The sequence below is a fragment of the Salvelinus alpinus genome, chromosome 8 (genome assembly GCF_045679555.1).
Source record: "Salvelinus alpinus chromosome 8, SLU_Salpinus.1, whole genome shotgun sequence".
Lineage (NCBI taxonomy): Eukaryota > Metazoa > Chordata > Actinopteri > Salmoniformes > Salmonidae > Salvelinus > Salvelinus alpinus.
This window is the reverse complement of record NC_092093.1, coordinates 44,545,452-44,571,084: the sequence shown is the minus strand read 5'-3', so window position 1 is coordinate 44,571,084 and position 25,633 is coordinate 44,545,452. Positions and strand designations below refer to the sequence as shown.

Sequence of the window (25,633 nt, the reverse complement as noted above, 5' to 3'; positions counted from 1 at the left end):
TTCCTGTCCAGTCTGTATGTGGAGCGGAGTGCAGGGGAACAGTGGTGGGACTTGTGAGAGTAGAATAGTGGGGCTCTACAGTACACAGGAGGGGCACAGGGTCCTACTGACTGGCTTTTTCAGCTAGCGCTAATGAGGGTTTAGAACAATGGAGGCCCGCTGGACAAAAAAGGAAACAGGGTTCTGCTTGACCTTGGCCTGTTGGACCCACAGTCCTCTCCCATCATCCCTCCATCTTTATGCTCGGACAGGCTTCCTGTAGTAATGAGATCGCTGGGCGTCCCACCAAAGTGCTCGCCCCTATTTCCAGGCTAACGAGAAGGCACCGCCGTGACAACCAGCCCCAACAATATCTCAGGAAAGAGGGGGGTCACACGCATGAAAAGGCACACATGCACACAACCTTTCAGGTCTGGATGTGTTTGTGTGAATTGGAGTGTGATATGATGGAAAATATCCTATCGCAGTAGATACAAAGCCAGGAGGTTACATGACTATTTTCCACTGCCGATTTTTTACATCCAAATAGCTATTACGATTCTACCCTCTCACTCGACCTTTGCTAAGATGTCCCATGGGGACCAAGCTGCAGTGTCATCATCATTAGGCAGATGAATTCAGAAGGTAGATTCAGATCTGAACCCTGATCACCAAAGAGGATGTGGATGACTTGAGTCTAATATCCCTAATATGGAAGTGTTTAGGAATACAAAGAAATGTATTATCACCAATCACATCTTTCCTTGACAAGCCATCAAGATTTCTGAAGTTCACTGAAGCAATTTCTCTACAAACATGACAGCATCATATCAAACAAACATGCCAATAGCACATTTGAGAGAAACCATGTAAAGGCTATTGTTATGCACACTACGTGCCAACAAACAGCCTTTCCATGTCTTATGGGAAAAAACGATAATGCCAATGCTTCCATTGGATAATACAAAAGTGCAGCACATAGACAATCACGAGCGTGTCAGAGTTTTCATGTCTGGCTTGATCAAAGCTGCTTTATAGACTGGCAGTGATATATGAGTTATGTAAAAATACTGTGATGCACCACTTAGTTGCGTTGGGCATGGAGCTTCTAACGCCGTGTGCACACAGGTTATTTGCCGTAGGGTACACTTGACTTAGTCTTCACAATTCATGCGCTGCATCACAACCAAAATAATAACACTACAAATTAGCAAATTCTTCTGTGGTTTACTACTGGTACTGCATGGCAATGTAACACACAAATTGAGGAAATGCAATGCATTCGACACACTGCACACACTGCACACACATTGCAGATAAGTCGCAGCGGTGTGGATTGCCTCCCAATGAAATGAATGGACTTCTGTCGGAACACATACAGTTTGACGCAACAGGTGTGCAAAAGGCTTGACTCTGGCAGTTTGACAGGTTAGCTCAAGTGTACATTTCCATGGTAATGTAGAACGTTCATGGAAATTATGCTAACTGATGTGGCTCATGCAATGGAATGTACTTTTTGTTTTGTCAGATGAATTGATTCAACAAATCATGCCACAGATTGAGGCATTATTTAATTTCCCATTCAGTGTTGCCAACTTAACGACTTTGTCAATAGATTTAGCGAGTTTTTAATGGAAATAGTCTGAGTAACCACTTGATTAGATGTTCAGGAGTTTTATGGCTTGGGGGTAGAAGCTGTTTAGAAGCCTCTTGGACCTAGACTTGGTACTCCGGTACCGCTTGCCGTGTGGTAGCAGAGAGAACAGTCTATGACTAGGGTGGCTGGAGTCTGACAATTTTTAGGGCCATCCTCTGACACCGCCTGGTATAGAGGTCCTGGATGGCAGGAAGCTTGGCCCCAGTGATGTACTGGGCCGTACGCACTACCCTCTGTAGTGCATTGCGGTCGGAGGCCGAGCAGTTGCCATTCCAGGCAGTGATGCAACCAGTCAGGATGCACTCAATGGTGCAGCTTTAAAACCTTTTGAGGATCTGAGGACCCATGCCAAATGTTTTCAGTCTCCTGAGGGGGAATAGGTTTTGTTGTGCCCTCTTCACGACTGTCTTGGTGTGCTTGGACCATGTTAGTTTGTTGGTGATGTGGACACTAAGGAACTTGAAGCTCTCAACCTGCACTACAGCCCGTCGATGAGAATGGGGGCGTGGTCAGTCCTCCTTTTCCTGGAGTCCACAATAATCTCCTATGTCTTGATCACGTTGAGGGAGAGGTTGTTGTCCTGGGCCAGGTCTCTGACCTCCCTATAGGCTAATAGTCTCATCGTTGTCGGTGATCAGGCCTACCACTGTTGCGTCATTGGCAAACTTAATGATGGTGTTGGAGTCGTTCCTGGCCATGCAGTCATGAGTAAACAGGGAGTACAGGAGGGGACTAGGCACGCACCCCTGAGGGGCCCCCGTGTTGAGGATCAGCGTGGCAGATGTGTTGAAACCTACCCTTACCACCTGGTGGCGGCCTGTCAGGAAGTCTAGGATCCAGTTGCAGAGGGAGGTGTTTAGTCCCAGGGTCCTTAGCTTAGTGATGAGCTTTGAGGGCACTATGGTGTTGAACGCTGAACTGTAGTCAATGAATAGCATTCTCACATAGGTGTTTCTTACATAGGTGTTCCTTTTGTCCAGATGTGAAAGGGCAGTGTAGAGTGCAATAGAGATGGCATCGTCTGTGGATCTGTTGGGGTGGTATGCAAATTGGAGTGGGTCTAGGGTTTCTGGGGTAACGCTGTTGATGTGAGCCATGACCAGCCTTTCAAAGCACTTCATGGCTACAGACGTTGAGTGCTACGGGTCGGTAGTCATTTAGGCAAGTTACCTTAGTGCTCCTGGGCACAGGGACTACGGTGGTTTGCTTGAAACATGTATTAAAGACTCAGACAGGGAGAGGTTGAACATGTCAGGGAAGACACTTGCCAGTTGGTCAGCTTATGCTCAGAGTACACGTCCTGGTAATCCGTCTGGCCCTGCGGCCTTGTGAATGTTGACCTGTTTAAAGGTCTTACATCGGCTACAGAGAGCGTGATCACACAGTCATCCGGAACAGCTGATGTTCTCATGCATGCTTTAGTGTTACTTGCCTCGAAGCGAGCGTATAAGTAATTTAGCTCATCTGGTAGGCTCGTGTCACTGGGCAGCTTGCGGCTGTGCTTCCCTTTGTAGTCTGTAATTGTTTGCAAGCCCTGCCACATCCGATGAGCATCAGAGCCGGTGTAGTACGATTCAATCTTTGTCCTGTATTGACGCTTTGCCTGTTTGATGGTTCGTCGGAGGGCATAGCGGGATTTCTTACAAAGAAGAACATTCGTGAGACGCAGAAAAAATGAAAATATACTGGAGGAGTGCTTGACACCATCTTTCAAGCATGGTGGAGGCAATGTGATGGTCTGGGGGTGCTTTGGTGGTGGTAAAGTGGGAAATTTGTACAGAGTAAAAGGGATCTTGAAGAAGGAAGGCTATCACTCCATTTTGCAACGCCATGCCATACCCTGTGGAGGGCGTTTAATTGGAGTCAATTCTTTCCTGCAACAGGACAATGACCCAAAGCACAGCTCCAAACTATGCAATAACTATTTAGGGAAGAAGCAGTCAGCTGGTATTCTGTCTATAATGGAGTGGCCAGCACAGTCACCGGATCTCAACCTTATATAGCTGTTGTGGGAGCAGCTTGACCGTATGGTACTTAAGAAGTGCCCATCAAGCCAATCCAATTTGTTGGAGGTGCTTCAGGAAGGATGGGGTGAAATCTCTTCAGATTACCTCAACAAATTGACAACTAGAATGCAAGATCTGCAAGGCTGTAATTGCTGCAAATGGAGGAATCTTTGACGAAAGCAAAGTTTGAAGGACACCATTTTTATTTCAATTAAAAATCATTATTTATAACCTTTTCAACGTCTTGACTATATTTCCTATTCATTTTGCAACTCATTTCATGTATGTTTTCATGGAAAACAAGGACATTTCTAAGTGACCCCAAACTTTTGGACGGTAATGTATGTCAGCAACGGGCACGAGTTTGGAGGAGAAAATAGAGACAGTGCCGATCCCACCCACAACTGTGTATACAGATGAGTTCCGAAGGATAATTTTTTGATAACATTTCAGGAAAGGGTAAATCACCTCACGAAACTTGAAGACTGACTTTAACCTCAACATTTAATAGCCAGCAAAAGCAAAATATGTGTGGCATTGGATCACATGTTCGTGTCAGTCTCCTCATACTTCCTAATTAGCATAACGTGACCTTTGCTTGCTCAATTATCATGTGTATTCTCTTCTCACAGCCGCTGTCTCTGAAGATGATTATTTTGGGATTCTTTGGTCAGGCTCTGAAGTTTTTTCTCTGATGTGTGGACTGCTCTATACAGGAGTCTTTATTCTCGCTGTGATCAATGGGCATGCTATAAATACTCTGTACCCGAGTAGCTACAGATAGGCTATTTCATGTGAGCGTCTCACTATTCAGGTACACAGCCTGCAGTACATACTGTAGATTGTCACTTTATCAAATTATCTTGATATGAAGACACTTTTCCAACGTATTCAAATATTTCTCCTTTCCCCCTTTTACACTTTATAGTCCACATTTTGGGGTGTAATATTTAAAGGGGCGATCTGTAGTTGTTAAATAATGGTATGTACCCATTGATTCTTATAAAGTCAACATGATCTTAATTCAACTGCCGTACCCAATCAGAGCCCAAATTATAAACTTGTTTTACGCCAATGTTTGTAAACAAATTAAAAGTAAACAAACATTGTATAGCCTCGAAACAGGGTTAAAACAATAATTTTTGACATGGTCAGTCCTTGCATCCATAGCTCTGTCTATGCATTTCAGTGGTTACATTTCTCCAGCCCTTTTCTTCAGTTTTTACAGAAAAAGTGACGGGGATTACTGCGGATTGCCCGTTTTAAATCTTCTCAAAAAAAGATTTCAGATTACATCCCAACCCCTGAGGACACTGTTGCAATCAAGACATTCCGGTTTACTATTTGTAAGGCTGTACAAATTTTATTAAATGCCCCTTTTTACTTTTCTCAACAAAAATACATTTGAAAAATATTCAAGTTTCCAGTAGATACACAACTTCCACTCGGATTAAGTCTGAACTATGCTTCTTCTAGCCTCCACAAGAGGCTAAAATCGATTGATTAAGCCGTTAGGTGTTGAACTAAGGATGCTATGATATTTTAAGACTTGTCCACATTCATTGTAAAAACTTTGCTTGCTCGCCTCACTGTTCCAAAAATAAAATCCGTTAAACATTTAATAAAATGTGTATGGCCTAATAAATTTGACATTATCTAAAAATGTTTTCATTTTAAACGTGGAGGTTGTGTAGAAAATCAGTGGGGGAAAATCCTAAATTAATATTTTAAAAGGAAACTTTAAGGCAACAAAATCTGAAACCTGTGCTGGCTTTGAATTCTTTTAGAAACTATAATTCACTTTTGATAAATAAGGGTTTTTAAAATTAGCATTCTACAATTCCACGACACACAAGATTAATTTGAAACTCTGGGGCCACCTAGTGACTTAAAATGTTGCTGCTACTCAAGACAAAAGAAAGAGACATACCCATGTTTTTTTTGAGTAGAAACATAAGGTAGACTTTATTTTGATGGTGTTCAAAACCTAGATAAGGTCTGTCATTACAAAACAGGTTCCCCACACAGTTGTATATCACAGAGATTGGAATGGTACATACACTCTGACAGAAAGGCATCAGAAAAGACTGGACCTACAATAGAGAACAGACACTCACGTTAAAGCAAACTCCCCCATACACGCACACACTGCATCCAGCCATGTTTAATCTGCAGAAACCAGACAATTTGCCACCACCTGGTTTCAAAAATCAACATCTCTGTCTTTAACAATACTCTGGAAAAAAAAATATATGGCTCATTTATTTTTTCTACATCAGCTTTTTTAATTATTAATCGATTCTCTATTTAGACTGGAAAAATATGTTATACGTACTTAAATCTGTGACCATTTCATCATTTGTTTCTCTAAACTAAGCTCATTTCAAATACTTACTGTAAATAGGTTTTATGGCTGCAGGTTTTGAATGTGTTATAATAACAGCTATGACGTTAAGTATCATGTATTCAGATAAGAATATTAAACACCCGAAAACACGAGACCTCATGATAGTGACATTCACTCAGGTCTCCTATGTAGGGACTATGAACACACTCCTGTCTCCATCGTCTCCCACCCACCCCCTAAAGCTCGCCACCCTGAACCCCTCTTCCCTTAAGTTTGCAACCGTGTTGGGAGCAGTGATGAAAGCACATACAAAAGACAAATCTTAAAATAGCCATTTAGCTCCTCTAAGTGCAGCACAATCAGAAACGTTAATTTTCAAGTCATTATTCCCCCCCCCTCATATTTTTTATACATTGAATATCACAAAAATCTTTTCTCAGTTAAGAAAGTAAATGTGAAAGGATAAATTCTTTGATCAGACAAAAAGGTTTACCAATATACTGTGGCCACACTAACATCCCAAAATATTCTTAAATTGAAATATACGTTTTCTGCCAAAGGACAATTGCTGGCATTTGAAATAGTTTTACTGTATATAGATTGAACATACTGATGAGGTGTATCTTTTTTTTGTTGCTATTTTCTCAGACCCCCTCCTCCCAGTCACCCCCAAGCCCCTCCCTGACAGTTCTGAGACGGCCTCGAAACCGTTACGGAATACAAAATGGAGTCCTGTGTCATTTGGCACTTGTGACAATCTCAACACCCTCCGTGGTATCCATGGCGACAACGGGGTCTTCATGGTCCGCGCAGATAGCGGTGCTCTTCTCCTGGTTGTCGTGGTGATTGTTGTTGTTGTTGTTGTTTTGGGCAGCGTTCTGGAGCCCGTGGCTGTTGTTCTGCACCAGTGCTGCCACATCGCTCAGCTTCAACTCATCTAGCTTTTTCCACAGCTCCTCCCTCTCCAGCTCCTTCTTCTTCTCCCTGGACACACACACACACACACACACACACACACACACACCAATTTCAGACCTTAGGTACAGAGGGGGACTGAAGGACTGACTGTCCTCGAAAATGGGTAATTAACAGAGGTAATGTAATCCAATGTATTATGTGTTGTACAAAGCAAACAAGCCAGAGTTGTTCCCCAACTCTATCCCTTACTATTTATTGTTCTAGTTTGCTCACACTGTTTGTTTAGACTGAAGAACTAAAATGAATATATGAACTGGAAGAGCTCACTCACCGCTGTCTGTCTGATTTGTAGGAGGCTGTCAGCTCATCAAATAGCGTGCTGTTCATCTCCATCAGGGTCTTCAGCACATTGTAGACCAGAGCTACAATCGTCCTGGAAAAATACAGGGGATAATGGCATCAGAATTAAACACATCCGGAGATGAGCCAGAATTAAACACATCCGGAGATGTTCACTGGCTCTCACTCAATCTTACAGTAGCAATGCTAGGATAACTAGAAAAACACAAACTTGTATTAAGCCCCAATAAAGCAATACCATTTGTCATACACACAGTTAGAGGGATATCGCAGAAAACTTAAAACCCCAACCTCTACGCCAACCATAGTTAAGAGTTCAGTATTAAGCATTGCGTTGTTACTTGTTACTGCTTTACCCTGAGGGCAATGGGTTGAGAACCTGAGAGTGGAGTACGTACGGGTTCCAGTGTTCTTTGGAGATTCTGTACAGGCTACCAAACATGATAGGAAGAATCTTGTCGATGTTCTCCTCAATTAGGCTCAGGATATACTCGTTGTTCCAGAAGTAGAGGGCTCGCTCTGCTACCTGTAGGGTGGATCAAGAGGAAATGAGCTGGGCTGGCAGTCTAACAAATGACAGTAACATTAAGTTCACCCATTTTTACATGTGGCCTTACTTTCACTCTTTCTGTGCTGGTAGTTTATTCCCAAAATCGTTTTATAAATATTTTGTTTCATTACAACGAAAATTGGTTGTCACATGTTGTTGAGTCATCACTTACCATTGGCTATAATGGAATATGCAAATATGTCTAAAGTATTCAGACCCTTTGCTATGAGACTCGAAATTAAACTCAGGTGTATCCTGTTTCCATTGATCATCCTTGAGATGTTTCTACAACTTGATTGGGGTCCACCTGTGGTATATTCAATTGACTGGACATGATTTGGAAAGGCACCTACCTGTCTATATAAGGTCCCACAGTTGACAGTGCATGTCAGGGCAAAAACCAAGCCTTGAGGTCGAAGGAATTATTCATAGAGCTCTGAGAGAGGATTGTGTAGAGGGACAGATCTGGGGAAGGGAACCAAAACACTTCTGAAGCATTGAAGGTCCCCAAGAACACAGTGGCCTCCATCATTCTTAAATGGAAGATGTTTGACACCACCAAGACTCTTCCTAGAGCTGGCCGCCCAGCCAAACTGAGCAATCGGGGGAGAAGGGCCTTGGTCAGGGAGGTGACCAAGAACCCGATGGTCACTCTGACAGAGCTCAAGAGTTCCTCTGTGGAGATGGGAGAATTTTCCAGAAGGACAACCATCTCTGCAGCACTCAGGCTTTTATGGTAGAGTGGCCAGATGGAAGACACTCCTTAGTAAAAGGCACATGACAGCCCGCTTGGAGTTTGCCAAAAGGTACCTCAAGGACTCTCAGACCATGAGAAACAAGATTATCTGCTCTGATGAAACCAAGATTGAACAGCTTGGCCTGGCACCTATGATGAAGCATGGTGGTGGCAGCATCATGCTGTGGGGGTGTTTTTCAGTGGCAGGAACTGGGAGACTAGTCAGGATTGAGGCAAAGATGAACGCCGCAAAGTACAGAGATCCTTGTTGAAAACGTGCTCCAGAGCGCTCAGGACCTCACACTGGGGGCGAAGGTTCACCTTCCAACAGAACAACGACCCTATGCACACAGCCAAGACAATGCAGGAGTGGCTTTGGGACAAGTCTCTGAATGTCCTTGAGTGGCCCAGTCAGAGCCCGGACATGAACCCAATCGAACATCTCTGGAGAGACCTCAAAATAGCAACGCTCCCCATCCAACCTGACAGAGCTTGGGAGGATCTGCAGAGAAGAATGGTTAAAACTCCCCAAATACAGGTATGCCAAGCTTGTAGCGTCATACCCAAGAAGACATGAGGCTGTATCTGCTGCCAAAGCTGCTTCAACGAAGTACTGAGTAAAGGGTCTGAATACTTGTAAATGTGAAAGCTGCTTTTGTTACTAGCTCCTAACATGTCAAACAAGTACACAACAAAATAAATAAATAATTAACAGTAATCCAAATGCAATCTATACGTATATATGATCAGTGGTCAGTTTATTAGGTACGCCACCCCGTTCACTGAAAATGGTTCGCTCCTACAGACCGTGAGTCACGTGGCCGTGGCTTGCTATATAAAGCAGGCAGACAGGTATCGAGGCAATGACTTACTGTTCCGTTTTATTGTTAGAACGGGCAAAAGAATGATCATCGGTGCCAGGCGTGCCGGTTCCATTATCTCAGAAACGGCCGACCTCCTGGGCTTTCCCCGCACGACAGTGTCTAGGGTTTACAGAAAATGGTGCGACAAACTAAAAACATCCAGTTAGCAGCAGTCCTGTGGGCGAAAACAGCTCGTTGATGAGAGGTCGAAGGAGAATGGCAAGAATCGTACAAACTAACAGGCGGGCCACAAACAGGCAAATAACGGCACAGTACAACAGCGGTATGCAGAATGGCATCTCGAAACGCGCAACTCGTCGGTCATTGTCACGGATTGGCTATTGCAACAGATAACCACACCAGGTTCCACTCCTATCAGCTAAACAGAAGAAGTGGCTCCGGTGGGCATGCGATAACCAACACTGGACAATTGATGAGTGGAAAAACATTGCCTGGTCTGACAAATCCCAGTTGCATCATGCTGATGGCAGTCAGGATTTCGTGGCATCCTGCCTGGTGTCAACGGTACAGGATGGTGGCGGTGGTGTAGGGAGTGTTTTCCTGGCAGATGTTAGGTCCCTTGATACCAATTGAGCAACATGTCCATGCCCAAAAGAATTCAGGTTGTTCTGGAAGCCAAGGGGGGTCCAACCTGGTACTAGATGGGTGTACCTAATAAACTGGCCACAGTGTACACCGGATTAATTTACACAAGATATACTAAGAATAATATGTATAGCAGTAGATATATTAGTGAGCTACTGTATGTCAAGAATCCAGTATATAAATAAATGTTGCATGTATAAACAGTAACTAAAATACAATGTAGTAGAAATATTAGAATGAGCTATGTCGAGAATACAGTATTTAAATACACAGTACAAAACCCTATGGTAAAATGAATAGAATTGCAGGAAATTAGCTTCCGGACCAGAGTCCGGAATATGATACATACAGTGCATTCGGAAAGTATTCAGACCCCTTGACTTTTTCCACATTTTGTACATTACAGCATTACTCTAAAATGTATAAAATAAAACATTTTCCTCATCAATCTACACACAATACCCCATAAAGTACAGAGTAAAGGGTCTGAATACTTATGTAAATGTGATCATTTAAAAAAATATATACAAATCAGATTTTTGGGGGATTTAACACACACACATGGACGCGGCGGTCGAAGGCACTGCATCTCTGTGCAAGAGGCGTCACTACAGTCCCTGGTTCGAATCCAGGCTGTATCACATCCGGCCGTGATTGGGAGTCCCATAGGGCGGTGCAAAATTGGCCCAGCTTCGTCCGGGTTTGGCCGGGGTAGGCCATCATTGTAAATAAGAATTTGTCCTTGACTGACTTGCCTAGTTAAATAAAGGTTACACACACACCAAAAAGTTATTTTGTTGGCATTTACGCATGTTCCCATTACCAGTAAAACATAATCAAAACCTATTTCTTTCACTTACTTGCTGTGCTGTTTAGTTGCTCATTTGTTCAGTAGTTTCATTCTCAACCAGGATTTCTATGGAATGCCGTTTGGGTCTTTGCTATGGAACGCCGTTTGGGTCTTTGCGTGTCAAATAACACTATTTGAACTGTCAGATAAGCTTGTTGACCAATCAGGTCCTGAATATGACTGCACGTCACATAATAATTTAACACATTCGTACATTTTTTACGTAGCTATTACACATTGATTACACTATCACTCATATGTCACAACGATTCATCGATACGTATGCTATGATGCTGGTAAAGTTGTCTCGCGCACCTACAGTGAGCCTTCTACCTAAAAGTATGGCATAATTATACTATTTTTATTATTTTGCATCAATGTCAAATGACATGCTTTAATTTTGAAGGCAAACCGCAAATTCCACTATTGTGCCTAATCTTTATTGTGGCTAGCTTCACAACACACGACCGGTCCGGTCGAGCCTCACTAGCCAGATGAAGCTAGTTGGCTGCTTATAACGTTAGCATGGGAAACAGGGTTATGTAGCTGGCTCGCTATTTATTTTCATGAACTGAAGTTCAATTTCAATAGGCGAACCACAAGTGGCAACCTAGCTAATACTTACTCACAAGGATTCCGAAATCATTGCTAAGAATGATGAAAATAACTCCAGTTTCTACTGGTCATTGTTATCAGGCTGGTTGTATTTGTGCTAGCTAGGTACCAAGCTAAAGCTAGCTACCCCAGAAGTTGCGGTCAAACAAATGATGCTTTATTACCAACGCGGTATTGTAAACACATTGTTCGTGGCCGGTGTTTGCAGACTTTTTTTGTACAGCTTTGACAGTGCTACTGTATATTTTTTGAAACGCAAAGACCCAAATGGTGTTTAATAGTATGTATGACGTGAAGCTAATAGCAGTGACGCCTTTACTGTGAAACTCCGGTAGGGCAACATCTGAAAAATAGCGTACTTGGTAGTGTGTACCGGTGTTCGGCCAGTTGGCAAAAGCCAACATCACCCACGACAGAGAACGGTTGATTGTCAAGTGAAATTAAATCCATTATCTTGGCTTTAATGGGTTTTACCTTTTGAGTTGTCTCGCTGGAATGTTCTTAGTCTTTCAAATGACTGCTCGACATTGTGGGCAAGGTTAGGAATGCTGTGTTGCACGTGTAGCGCAAAGCTTTGACGTGACGTCATGTACCTACGTTACATAGGTATGCACGTCAGGTTTGACAATGGTTTTGCACATCGGCCTAAACTAGACATTGGCCGATACCGATGTTGGCATTTTTAGCTAATATCGTCCGATTCCGATATGTTCACCGATATATTGTGCATCCCTAGTGTAGATTGACGAGGAAAAAATCAATTTTAGAACAAGGCTGTATCGTAACAAAATGTGGAAAAAGTCAAGGGGTCTGAATACTTTCCGAATGCACTGTAGGTACACTACCATTCAAAAGTTTGGGGTCACTTAGAAGTGTCCTTGTTATTGAAAGAAAAGCAACATTGAAAAATATTATCCATTAAAATAACATCAAATAGATCAGAAATACCGTGTCTAGTTTGAGAAACAGACGCCTTACAAGTCCTCAACTGGCAGCTTCATTAAACAGTACCCGCAAAACACCCGTCTCAAAGTCAACTGTGAAGATGCGACTGCGGTTTGCTGACCTTCTAGGCAGAGTTGCAAAGAAAAAGCCATATCTCAGACTGGCCAATAAAAATAAAAGATTAAGATGGGCAAAAGTACACAGACACTGGACAGAGGAACTCTGCCTAGAAGCAAACTGGAGTCGCCTCTTCACTGTTGACGTTGAGCCTGGTGTTTTGCAGGTACTATTTAATGAAGCTGCCAGTTGAGGACTTGTAAGGCGTCTGTTTCTCAAACAACACACTCTGATGTACTTGTCCTCTTGCTCAGTTGTGCTCCGAGGCCTCCCACTCTTTCTATTCTGGTTAAAGCTAGTTTGCGCTGTTCTGTGAAGGGACTAGTACACAGCGTTGTATGAGATCTTCAGTTTCTTGGCAATTTCTCGCATGGAATAGCCTTAATTTCTCAGAACAAGAATAGACTGACGAGTTTCAGAAGAAAGTGCTTAGTTTCTGGACATTTTGAGCCTGTAATCGAACCCACAAATGCTGATGCTCCAGATACTCAACTAGTCTAAAGAAGACCAGTTTCATTGCTTCTTTAATCAGCAAAACAGTTTTCAGCTATGCTAACATACTTGCAAAAGGGTTTTCTAATGATCAAATAGCCTTTTAAAATGATATGGGTTTGCTGGAGATGCACTTTTATTGAGGCCCTTTGCCAGCTTCCTTTCCACCGGGAGCTAAAAGTAAGTTGGAAGTCAAGACTGTACCTGGAAGTGGGGGTTGGCCACACATCTGGAGATCTGCTTGAACAGGGGCTCTTGGATCTTCTTGAACTGGGTGGGCTCAATGACATCCAGGATCTCCTCGATTTCCCCTAGGTACATCACCTAGAGCAGGTGGGAAACAACAAGACACAGATGTTCAAGAGATGCCGATACACTTTTTTACAAGTATCTGCTCGAGTGTGCGGTGTAATCTGGCAGTCATAACAGAGAAACAGACCGAAACAGCCAGACAGACATACCTCCTTCTGGCTACAGATTTTGGGCCAAAACTTCAACAGCCCCCGAATCACCTGAGGATTGAACAGATGACATTTAGTTCCAAGGAAGAGCCTTTAATATTTTCTGTCTGTCTTTAGTCAACAAACCAACGGTAATGTGCATAGGACGATAGCACTGCAGTATTTGACATGCTATTTGCCTTGGTACAATATGAGCTATTCATGATTTTGAAGAAAAAAAAAATGTTTGAGGATAGGAAACTGGCACGGACATTCCTACAGCTTTACAGGAAAGCTGACATCCACAACCCAATATGGAAAAGTAATATATGGCATTGACCATATATTTAAAACCCATATACACTCCAGTATGTGGACACCTGCTCATCGAACATTTCATTCCAAAATCATGGTCATTAATATGGAGTTGGTCCACCCTTTGCTGCTATAACAGCCCCCATTATTCTGGGAAGGCTTTCCACTAGATGTTAGAAAATTGCTGCGGGGACTTAATTCCATTCAGCCACAATAGCATTGGTGAGGTCGGGTACTGATGTTGGGCGATTAGGCCTGGCTCGCAGTTGGTGTTCCAATTCATCTTAAAGGTGTTCGATGGGGTTGAGGTCAGGGCTCTGTGCAGACCAGTCAAGTTCTTCCACACAGATCAAATCATTTCTGTATGCATCTCGCTTTGTGCACGGAGCATTGTCATGCTGAAACAGGAAAGGGCCTAACCCAAACTGTTGCCACAAAGTTGGAAGCACAGAATTGTCTAAAATGTTTGTTTTTTGTATTTCTGTAGCGTTAATATTTCCCTTCACTGGAACTAAGTGGCCTAGCCCAAACCATGAAAAACAGCCCCAGAGCATTATTCTTCTGCCACCAAACTTTACAGTTGGTACTATGCATTGGGGCAGGTAGCTATCTCCTTGCATCCACCAAACCCCAATTCGTTCAGACGGTGAAGCATGATTCATCACTCCAGAGAAAGTGTTTCCACTGCTCCAGAGTACAATGGATTCGAGATTTACACCACTCCAGCCGACGCTTGGCATTACGCATGGTGATCTTAGGCTTGTGTACGGCTGCTAAGCCATGGAAACTCATTCCATGAAGCTCTCGACGAACAGTTCTTGTGCCAAGGTCGCTTCCTGAGGCAGTTTGGAACTCGGTAGTGATTGTTGCAACCGAGGACAAAGGAGTTTTACTCGCTACATGCTTCAGCACTCGGCGGACCCGTTCTGTGAACTTGTGTGCCCTACCACTTCGCGGCTGACCGTTGTTGCTCCTAGACGTTTCCACTCCACAATAACACTTACAGTTGACCGGGGCAGCTCTAGCAGGGCAGACATTTGACAAACTGACTTGTTGGAAAGGTGGCATCCTATGACGGTGCCACGTTGAAAGTCCCTGAGTTTTTCAGTACGGGCCATTCTACTGCCACGTAGTTTATAAACGTGACATGCATTTTTTAAATATATGATGATATAGTCTAACATAAATCTCACACCCCCATAGAAAAAAGTATCATATGGATATGCAAAATTTACTCCGATTTATTTAAATTTTTGTTCAATGCATTTATTGCTTTGACATGTAAATAAATATAACACTTTTCTGGAATACATGGCATGTATTTAAAAACAATAGATTTAAAAGCAACACTCACAGGTAGGGATTCATTATTTTCTAATTGCATTCAGTGCAACCTTATGACTACTTTGTTGTTTCTTGTATCTACTGTAGATGATACTTGCCATCTCATTTTGAGATTAGATCGAGATGGTGTAGACCAGTGGTTCCCAAACTTTTTATAGTCCCGTACCCCTTCAACCTCCAGCTGCGTACCCCCTCTAGCGCCAGGGTCAGCTCAAATGTTGTTTTTTGCCATCATTGTAAGCCTGCCACACACACACTATAGGATAGATTTATAATCAATCATCAATCAATCAAATGTATTTATAAAGCCCTTTTTACATCAGCCGATGTCACAAAGTGCTATACAGAAACCCAGCCTAAACCCCAAACATGACTAGCAGGGTCAAATAATAATAATCACAGTGGTTGTAGAGGATGAAACAGGCCAGCACCTCAGGAGTAAATGTCAGTTGGCTTTTCGTAGCCGATCATTCAGAGTTAGAGACAGCAGGTGCGGTAGAGAGAAAGTCGAAAACAGCAGGTCCGGGACAAGGTAGCACGTCTGGTGGACAGGTCAGGGTTCCATAACCGCAGGCAGAACAGTTGAAACTGGAGCAGCAGCACGACCAGGTGAACTGGGAACAGCAAGAAGTCACCAGCCCAGGTAGTCCTGAGGCATGGTCTTAGGGCTCAGGTCCTGGGGGGTTGGTTCGCCTGATGACACCCTGGGGCTCTGGTGGGGCGAAAAGGTTGGAGGCCATCTTTTGGGGCTGTCTCGACGCAGCTGCTTCTTCCTTGTAGCCACCGACCAGGTCGCTGGAGCCACCTCCGGAGTGTGAGTTTTTGTCACAACCCGGCTTGTGAGAAGTGACAAAGAGCTCTTATAGGACCAGGGCAGAAATAATAAAATAAAAAGAATCAATAATTTTGCTCTTTATTTAACCATCTTACATATAAAACCTTATTTGTTCATAAAAAATTGTGAATAACTCACCACAGGTTAACAAGAAGGGTGTGCTTGAAAGGATGCACATAACTCTGCAATGTTGGGTTGTATTGGAGAGAGTCTGTCTTAAATCATTTTCCACACACAGTCTGTGCCTGTATTTAGTTTTCATGCTCGTGAGGGCCAAGAATCCACTCTCACATAGGTAAGTGGTTGCAAAGGGCATCGGTGTCTTAACAGCGCGATTTGCCAAGGCAGGATACTCTGAGCGCATCCCAATCCAGAAATCTGGCAGTGGCTTCTGATTAAATTCAAATTTCACAGAACCGCTTGTTGCAATTTCGATGAGGCTCTCTTGTTCAGATATCGGTAAGTGGACTGGAGGCATGGCATGAAAGGGATAACGTAACCGGGGTAATTGCACACCCAACTCACTCAGGTGCTTCGCTATATCACATTTGTCATTGTCCGTAAGCTTGAGTTTCCTTGCACACAAAAAAATCATACAATGATGGAAAGACCTGTGTGTCCTTGTTATTGAGGACAGAGAAGAGCTCCAACTTCTTAATAGCCTCAATTTTGTCCTGCACATTGAATATAAACTCGCAAAAAAAGAAACGTCCCCTTTTCAGGACCCTGTCTTTCAAAGATAATTCGTAAAAATCCAAATAACTTCACAGATCTTCATTGTAAAGGGTTTAAACACTGTTTCCCATGCTTGTTCAATGAACCATAAAAAATGTATGAACATGCACCTGTGGAACGGTCGTTAAGACACTAACAGCTTACAGACGGTAGGCAAATAAGGTCACAGTTATGAAAACTTAGGATACTAAAGAGGCCTTTCTACTGACTCTGGAAAAATACCAAAAGAAAGATGCCCAGGGTCACTGCTCGTGAACGTGCCTTGGGCATGCTGCAAGGAGGCATGAGGACTGCAGACGTGGCCAGGGAAATAAATTGCAATGTCCGTACTGTGAGACGCCTAAGACAGCGCTACAGGGAGACAGGACGGACAGCTGATCGTCCTCGCAGTGGCAGACCACGTGTAACAACACCTGCACAGGATCGGTACATTCGAACATCACACCTTCGGGACAGGTACAGGATGGCAACAACTGCCCTAGTTACACCAGGAACGCACAATCCCTCCATCAGTGCTCAGACTGTCCGCAATAGGCTGAGAGAGGCTGACTGAGGGCTTGTAAGCCTGTTGTAAGGCAGGTCCTCACCAGACATCACCGGCAACAACGTTGCCTATGCGCACAAACCCACCGCCGCAGGACCAGACAGGACGGGCAAAAAGTGCTCTTCACTGACGAGTCGCGGTTTCGTCTCACCAGGGGTGATGGTCGGATTCGCATTTATCGTCGAAGGAATGAGCGTCACACCGACTCTGGAGCGGGATCGATTTGGATGTGGAGGGTCCGTCATGGTCTGGGGCGGTGTGTCACAGCATCATCGGACTGAGCTTGTTGTCATAACAGGCAATCTCAACACGGTGCGTTACAGGGAAGACATCCTCCTCTCTCATGTGGTACCCTTCTTGCAGGCTCATCCTGACATGACCCTCCAGCATGACAATGTCACCAGCCATACTGCTCGTTCTGTCAGTGTTCTGCCATGGTCAGCGAAGAGCCCGGATCTCAATCCCATTGAGCACATCTGGGACCTGTTAGATCAGAGTGTGAGGGCATGGGCCATTCCCCCCAGAAATGTCTGGGAACTTGCAGGTGCCTTGGTGGAAGAGTGGGGTAACATCTCACAGCAAGAACGGGCAAATCTGGTGCAGTCTATGAGGAGGAGATTCACTGCAGTACTTAATGTAGCTGGTGGCCACACCAGATACCGACTGTTACTTTTGATTTTGACCCCCCCTTTGTTCAGGGACACATTATTCAATTTCTGTTAGTCACATGTCTGTGGAACTTGTTCCGTTTATGTCTCAGTTGTTGAATCTTATGTTCATATAAATATTTACACATGTTAAGTTTGCTGAAAATAAACGCAGTTAACAGTGAGAGGACATTTCTTTTTTTGCTGAGTTTAGTTGCGGAGAGTCCCTGTAATCCTAGATTCAAATCATTCAAGCAAGAAAACACATCACCCAGATAGACCAGTCATGTGAGAAACTCGTCATCATGCAAGCGGTCAGACAAGCGACAGTTATGGTCAGTAAATAAAACTTTAAGCTCGTCTTTCAATTTTTTTTAAACGGGTCAATACTTTGCCCCTTGATAACCAGCGCACTTCTGTTCTGTATGTTGTAAAAGCGTTACATGGTCGCTGCCCATATCATTACATAACGCAGAAAATAAACGAGAGGTCAGGGGTCTTGCTTTAACAAAGTTAAGCATTTTCACTGTCGTGTCCAAAACGTCTTTCAAGCTGTCAGGCCTTCCCTTGGCACCAAGAGCCTCTCGGTGGATGCTGCAGTGTACCCAAGTGGCGTCAGGAGCAACTGCTTGCATGCGCGTTACCACTCCACTATGTCTCCCTGTCATGGCTTTTGAGCCATCAGTACAGATACCAACATTAGCAGCAGCTACGTTTGGCTACATACGGACAGTTAGTGGAATTCCCGCAAAAGAGTAACGGTTAACGTGATTGGATGCTAATTATTTTACTAGGCTACTTGTATTTGACATTGTGCTGTTATTTCGCTTAACACTAGATGGTTTAATTTGATTTTTGGCAGTGAAATGAGGCTACTCAGGTGAGAAAAAAAAAAATCACCCAAATGTATAGCTCCGTTGGAAAATATAAATGGACTGTTTGAAAGGCCAGCATCCCGGAGTTACCTCTTCACTGTTGGCGTTGAGACTGGTGTTCTGTGGGTACTATTTAATGAAGCTGCCAGTTGAGGACTTGTAAGGCGTCTGTTTCTCAAACTAGACACTCTGATGTACTTGTCCTCTTGCTCAGTTGTGCACCGGGGCCTCCCACTCCTCTTTCTATTCTGGTTAGAGCCAGTTTGCGCTGTTCTGTGAAGGGACTAGTACACAGCGTTGTACGAGATCTTCAGTTTCTTGGCAATTTCTCGCATGGAATAGCCTTAATTTCTCAGAACAAGAATAGACTGACGAGATTCAGAAGAAAGGTCTTTGTTTCTGGCCATTTTGAGCCTGTAATCAAACCCACAATTGCTGATGCTCCAGATATTCAACTAGTCTAAAGAAGTACAGTTTTATTGCTTCTTTAATCAAAACAACAGTTTTCAGCTGTGCTAACATAATTGCATAAGGGTTTTCTAATGATCAATTAGCCTTTTAAAATGATAAACTTGGATTAGCTAACACAACGTGCCATTGGAACACAGGAGTGATGGTTGCTAATAATGGACCTCTGTACGCCTATGTAGATATTCCATTAAAAATAATCAGTTTCCAGCTAGAATAGTCATTTACAACATTAACAATGTCTACACTGTATTTCTGATCAATTTGATGTTATTTTAATGGACAAAAAAGTGTGCTTTTCTTTCAAAAACAAGGACATTTCTAAGTGGCCCTAAACTTTTAAACAGTAGTGTACACACACACACACACACACACACACACACACACACACACACACACACACACACACACACACACACACACACACACACACACACACACACACACACACACACACACACACACACACACACACACACAAATTTATATATATATATATATAGAGCCATATATTACTTTTTCTTATGGGAACCTAGTGTCTCCATAGTAGAATGTAAGAAATGTTAGTTAGAGTACCGGCTCAGTAAGGGTGGGGTCCTTCTCCAGAAACTGGACAACACAGTAGGCCAGCTGAAAGGACAAAGAACAGGCAAGTGAGCTTACGTACTTAATGTTAACAGAAACATTCCAATGTGGTGTGTACTATACACCGAGTGTATAAAACATTAGGAACACCTTCCTAATATTGAGTTGCACCGCCTTTTGCCCTCAGAACAGGCTCAATTCGTCAGGGTATGGACTCTACAAGGTGTCAAGCGGTCCACAGGGATGCTGGCTCATGTTGACTCCAATGTTTCACACAGTTATGTTAAGTTTGCTGGATGTCCTTTGGGTGGTTGAACATTCTTGATACACATCGGAAACTCCTTGAGCGTATAAAATCCAGCAGAAATGCAGTTCTTGACACACTCAAACCGGTGATCCTGGTATCTTTTACCATACCCTGTCCAAAAGCCCATTCACCCTCTGAATAGCACACATACACGTCTCAAGGCTTAAAAATCCTGCTCCTCCCCTTAATCTACACTGACTGAAGTGGATTTAACAGTTGACATCAATAAGGGATCATAGCTTTCAGTCTATGTTATGGAATGTTTTGTACACTCAGTGCATACAACACTATCAGAGCTTTCAAGTGTATAATACGGCCTCTAGATGGCACTGTTATCCAAGGCTTTTTTCAGAGCACAGTTCTACTGTTCAAAAAGACTGACCTGACAGAACAAACGGGTAGCTAAGCTAATTACTATATCATAATATTGTATACCATTTTACCTATAATTCATTTTAAACCCACATAATGGCAGTTACATTTCTCAGATTTAGATAGGTGCTAAAAATAGAAGAGCGATTGTCTACTGAGAGAGAGTAGTTAAAGCGAATTCTTAAAATGGGTTATTTATTGATCTTGTATTAGGTGTTTGGTTACCTGTGCGTGGAACAGGGCCAGTCCTTTGCCGGTGTGCATGGGGATGAGCACCTTCATCAGGAACTGCTTGTGTTCCGCCTTCAACGGCAGTGCAAAGCCATTGATGATGCTGCAGATATACAAATACAACACACCAATCATCGTCTTGAGAGGCAAACACGCATGCATGAGAGACTGTACACGCACACACACACACGGCTGGGCGGTCTGAGAGGCAGAGAGAGATAAATATTCATAGGTAGAACCAGGGAGACATTTCACTGTGGAACAAAATAACAAAGCTTCATTTTTCTTTTAACAGGAAGTGCCCCCAGCTGACCATAACTCAAATAGTTGAAAAGGACAGAGGTCAGCAGTGCGACTGAGATTCCCAGAATTCTGTGGTCTTTAGATGTTAACAGCAGAGCAGCCTGTAGAAACACTCAAGGGAACCTCTAGTGTAGCGATATGAGTAAATCAGGTAAAATGGAGATATTATGGCATATGAGTGTACAAGGTTTCATGACATTGTATTAGGTGGAACTAGGACATGTGCTTGCTGTGCTACTGCAGTTTTGTGCAACATGCAGCTTGAGTCAAAGATGCCTGATAACATTGCTATATGTTTATTGCTGTCGATGCATGCTTGAAATCACACCACAAAAACCTCTGGACTCACCTCCCCAGTATCTCCAGGAGCTCGGCCACTCCATTGAAGTGATCGGTCTCGTAGATGAACCTACCAGAATCAGACAACACAAACACACACCATCATCAAACTTCAAATGACTACACAGAGACTACAGGACCGTATGGTTCTGATTGGACACAATGGAGCAGAGAGAGAGCGACATTGCATTAGGAAGGCTAAAATGGCTCCCTCTGCTGACTTTGATGCTCACTGAGTCGAATCACAACGTGTAAAAGCTGTGAAATGTGCTTAGCCACTGTAGCGCTCCTAACCCAACTAACCCCCCTTACCTCATTTGCGGAAAGCAGAGCAGTATACCCAACAGCCCAAACAAAGCTCACCCCCCCAAACAATGATTTTTATTTTTGAGTGACCCATTTTGGGCTGTCTGGAAACAGTTGGTACTGCCCTGCCAGTCAGACCGTGCAGTGGGCATGGAGGCTCTAATGGAGCATTTGAATGCCCTCCGATGGCATTTTTAATCCTGGCGGCAGATGGTCAACGTTGAGTGGGCCACCCCCTCAATCAACAAGGAGTAAAGCGTTTCTCTGTAACCACAGCAACAGGAATCTCTGCTGTGCTTCTGTGTCTCATGATTATTGCATTTTTTATTTTTTACTATACTTGAGTAATGTGAATGGAGGTACAGTTTTGCTAGTGGTCGTGACTTGAGATGAGACATTATGTTTGGGGTTAGGAGTGGAGCACGAAGGATTGAGAAAAGCTCATCATCATTGCAATCCAAAAGAATGACTGTCATGACTCTGATACTGTCATCATAGTACTGCATCTAGAAAGTCTGAAACGATCCTTTATGAGAATCCCATTTGACTTTTGACCCTTTGACCAAAGGACATTTCCTCTGCACTGACAACAGATGTGCTGTGGGGTCTGACATAGATAGTCTTGATAATTTCCCATCTATCAGTTGTCCAAGCCGCTGCTGCTGTTTCTGTATGAAAGAGCATGGCTGGGAAAGCCTGCCAAGGAAACACTCACAGCAGCACAGTTCCCCTTCTCAGCCAGGGCATTGACAGAAAGAAGAGGGGAAACTAACTGACAGGTGTGGGCTTTCAGAGACATACGGGTGGTTGCAGTTTGAAAGAAGGTGGTGGTCAGTGGTGGCATTGTAAAAGGAGCCAACTGGAGAAAAACACAAGGGTAGTATTCGTTAGGCAACAAGCGGAGGAAAACGGACTGAAACACGGCGGGACAACCTGAACAGTTCCAATGAGAAATGCTCATTTCTATTCCGTTGCGAAACGTTTTGCTACCGTAGGCCCTAATAAATACGGCCATGGACTTTTTATGAGCTGAGCTACGGGGGGGTTTGAACCCAGTTTTAAGGATCCCTGTGTGGGTCTTTGAAGGATGCCCTGCTGTTTGTTCCGGTGAACGAGGGGCGCTTCACTATTCACTCACCGCAAGAAGATGTTGTTGATCTGCTTCCTGATGAAAGCCCGCAACCCCAGGAACTTCCCGTAGATCCGATGCAGGACAGTCTTCAGGAAGTCCCTCTCCCGGGGGTCCTCACTGTCAAACAGTTCCAGGAGCTGCCATGGACAAAGAGGAGACAGAGAGAGAGAGGGACAGAAAAAGAGGACATCAACTTATAGGCTATCTTCCCAGTGTCATTCCCAAAGCTAGAATAGAAAGTTTTGTTTGACGGCTCTGTCTCTCTCCATGGTGACAGTGGCGTTTCGCTTATTTTCTAGATGCTGTGCAAAGGTCCTCTGTTACCAAAATTGTCAATAGAAACAAATAGAAGCCTAAACATACAAAGGTCCAAGTCACACCAAAAGAGGGTGGTAAAAAAAGAAAATAAACATAATTTAAAGACAGTTTCAACTAAAGCTATCACCAAATGCAACACATATAATCCACTATATGCCTGCTAGTAGTCATCTAAGCAAAGAGCGGACATATCATATCTTATTGCAGCCATCGACCACTTTTATAACATGCACATGTAGACACCATATTGTATATAGATACAAACCCTTGGCATAGAAAAAGGCTATTTCCATCCTTCAGTATGATGAGTCATTAGTACTATAACGTTACTCTTTAAAGGAGCGGAGCCGTTTAGAAAAGATGCCACTGAGCTCAGAGGAATAGACTAGCTAGCTCTGATCTCGGGCGGGTCCTAAAATGTGGGCTTCGTCTTTCTATGGGGTTGCCAGCACCACAATGACAGGGTCGCCATTCCAGCAGAGAAGTGCCACAATTACAGTCCTGCCTTCCTCCCCCAGCCTGACACCAAACGCAGCACACTCCCCTGTTGCAGACACAAAGATACTACGAGGCTTCATCCCAATACTATTCATGGTTTCCTTTGCAATGTACTTACTGTAACGCTGCACTGATTCGACAGGACTACTGGCCTACAAGCAACATGTGAAAATGTTTCTGCTTTATCCATGCCATGCTGCTTAGCCTAACTCCATCAAGTCTGTTGAAATCAGCGAGCACAAGGAAATAGGCCATAGGAAAGGATGCTGCTGCTTGGTATTATTGGGATGTGTCCCCTTCCAGGCTATGATTCAGCTATGCAGGAGGCCAGGGTCAATATTCATTCACCATCAATGATAATCAAGACCCGACCAGTGGGATTTCACCCAGAGGCTAATGCAGTTTGTCCTGAACTTGACCTTTGTGTAATACAGTAGTCTCTATTCCACTCTGTCTGTTATGTTACAGCAGCATTAGGAGCAGAGCGGACGGTGTTCATCCGAGCATATGTTCTGTCCTACAAGGTCACCCAGGAAGAGCCCCATGTCTCTTACACAAAGCGCCCAGAGGGACACTTTACTGTGAGTTCGTCATTGTCAATCTACACATTTCACAGTATGAAGTTGAACTATAAAAACATTCTGAGAGTAGAGTGGAATAGAGACTACTGTATTACACGATTGGTGCTAACGTGCCAAGTCAACACATGTCCTAGCACCAAAGAAAACAAGACATTACAGAACGATCCTATCCAAGGTTGTGTTCAGTAGTGCACACCGTAGCAAAACGTTTTGCAACAAAAGTTATGTTCTCACTAGACAGGTACTTAAGTAGCTCCCTGTTTCAATACCTTTTCTCCATTACAGAACACGACCCAGTTGTCTTAAATGCCGCCTCCCATGTCCTCTGCCTCTGACAATGTCAAGGCACCAGCTAGCACAGCGGTTTCTCTTAATTGCCTTTGGCGCCGTGTTCAAACATAGTACGGCTGCTTTGAAATGAGTCAATCAGTGCACAAAGTCACTCTGACATTACGGCCTGTGTTCCAACCAACCTCCAGCAAGGTCAATTCTCTCTGCAAAAGTGTAGTTACTGATGGTTCAACTGAAATGACTAGGCTTTTTCCCCCCTGAACAAGCCATTAGGTTTCTAAAACCTACACTCAAAGTATAGTTATTTTCTCTGCAGGTCTAAGACTACCTGCAGCTGCAGATAAAAAGAGGCAAAGCAAAGAGCTACGTTCTGCTAAAATTCATAGAAAGCAGTGTTGAGCTCAATTTAAACACCTCTTATGATATCGATCGGGAAGCAGAACAACAGATCTATGTTTTTTTAAAGCCCCGACACCCACTGAGACCGGGTTTGAAGGAGAATGCTGCATAAACAAAATGACTGATCCTCATCAGGTCTGTTAATGTGCAGCAGCACTCTCTGAGAGAAGCTTAAAGAAAAGTGTCGAATGAGCGTGACACTGCGTGACAGAAAAGTTATCGCACCCCCGGCTGTGTGTATGTGTGCTGTGCGTCCACACTACGCACATGCATGCATTTGAGAGAACTGTAGAAATACTTATTATGGGTGTGCTATAATGCATGTACAGTCTACACTATAGCTTTGCGCAGTACATTTATTGAGAAGGCCAAGAGAGGGAGGGAGGGAAGGAGGAAGTGGGTCTGTATCTACGGGGAGGTCGTGACCTCTAGTGCATCCTCGCTCTCTCTGCCCCGGCTGAGCCTCAGTCTGTGCGCCAAGGTGAAAACTGCCCGCCTGGCCTGCCTGCAGCTCTCTTTCCTTTCGCTGCCTGCACTTGATGTGACGGTACAGTTTAATAATAACCTCCCTGCATGGGAACGGTTCAATCAGAGGCACCGCTCGTGTCCCAATGGCACCCTATACCCTATTTAGTGCACTACTTTTGACCGGAACCCTATGGGGCCGAGGTCAAAAGTAGTAGGGAATAGGGTGCCATTTGGGACACAGATAAAAGAAGACCACTCA

The 25,633-nt window shown here is 43.7% G+C and overlaps 1 protein-coding gene across 1 annotated transcript in view; it reads right to left on the bottom strand.

Annotated features, from left to right (window-relative positions):
• Positions 1 to 5,577: 5,577 nt before the first annotated feature.
• The window catches only part of LOC139583194 (serine/threonine-protein phosphatase 2A 56 kDa regulatory subunit alpha isoform-like), a 172,661-nt gene continuing 152,605 nt past the window's right edge, over positions 5,578 to 25,633 (bottom strand). Inside the window, exons 5-13 of the mRNA XM_071414025.1 lie at positions 22,826 to 22,956; positions 21,392 to 21,451; positions 20,734 to 20,842; positions 19,821 to 19,874; positions 13,503 to 13,553; positions 13,246 to 13,365; positions 7,666 to 7,793; positions 7,239 to 7,340; positions 5,578 to 6,973 (exon numbers count right to left, since the gene is read on the bottom strand). Of these exons, the coding sequence (XP_071270126.1) occupies positions 6,727 to 6,973; positions 7,239 to 7,340; positions 7,666 to 7,793; positions 13,246 to 13,365; positions 13,503 to 13,553; positions 19,821 to 19,874; positions 20,734 to 20,842; positions 21,392 to 21,451; positions 22,826 to 22,956 (1,002 nt within the window). The 3' untranslated portion in view covers positions 5,578 to 6,726. The remainder of the gene's footprint in view (positions 6,974 to 7,238; positions 7,341 to 7,665; positions 7,794 to 13,245; positions 13,366 to 13,502; positions 13,554 to 19,820; positions 19,875 to 20,733; positions 20,843 to 21,391; positions 21,452 to 22,825; positions 22,957 to 25,633) is intronic.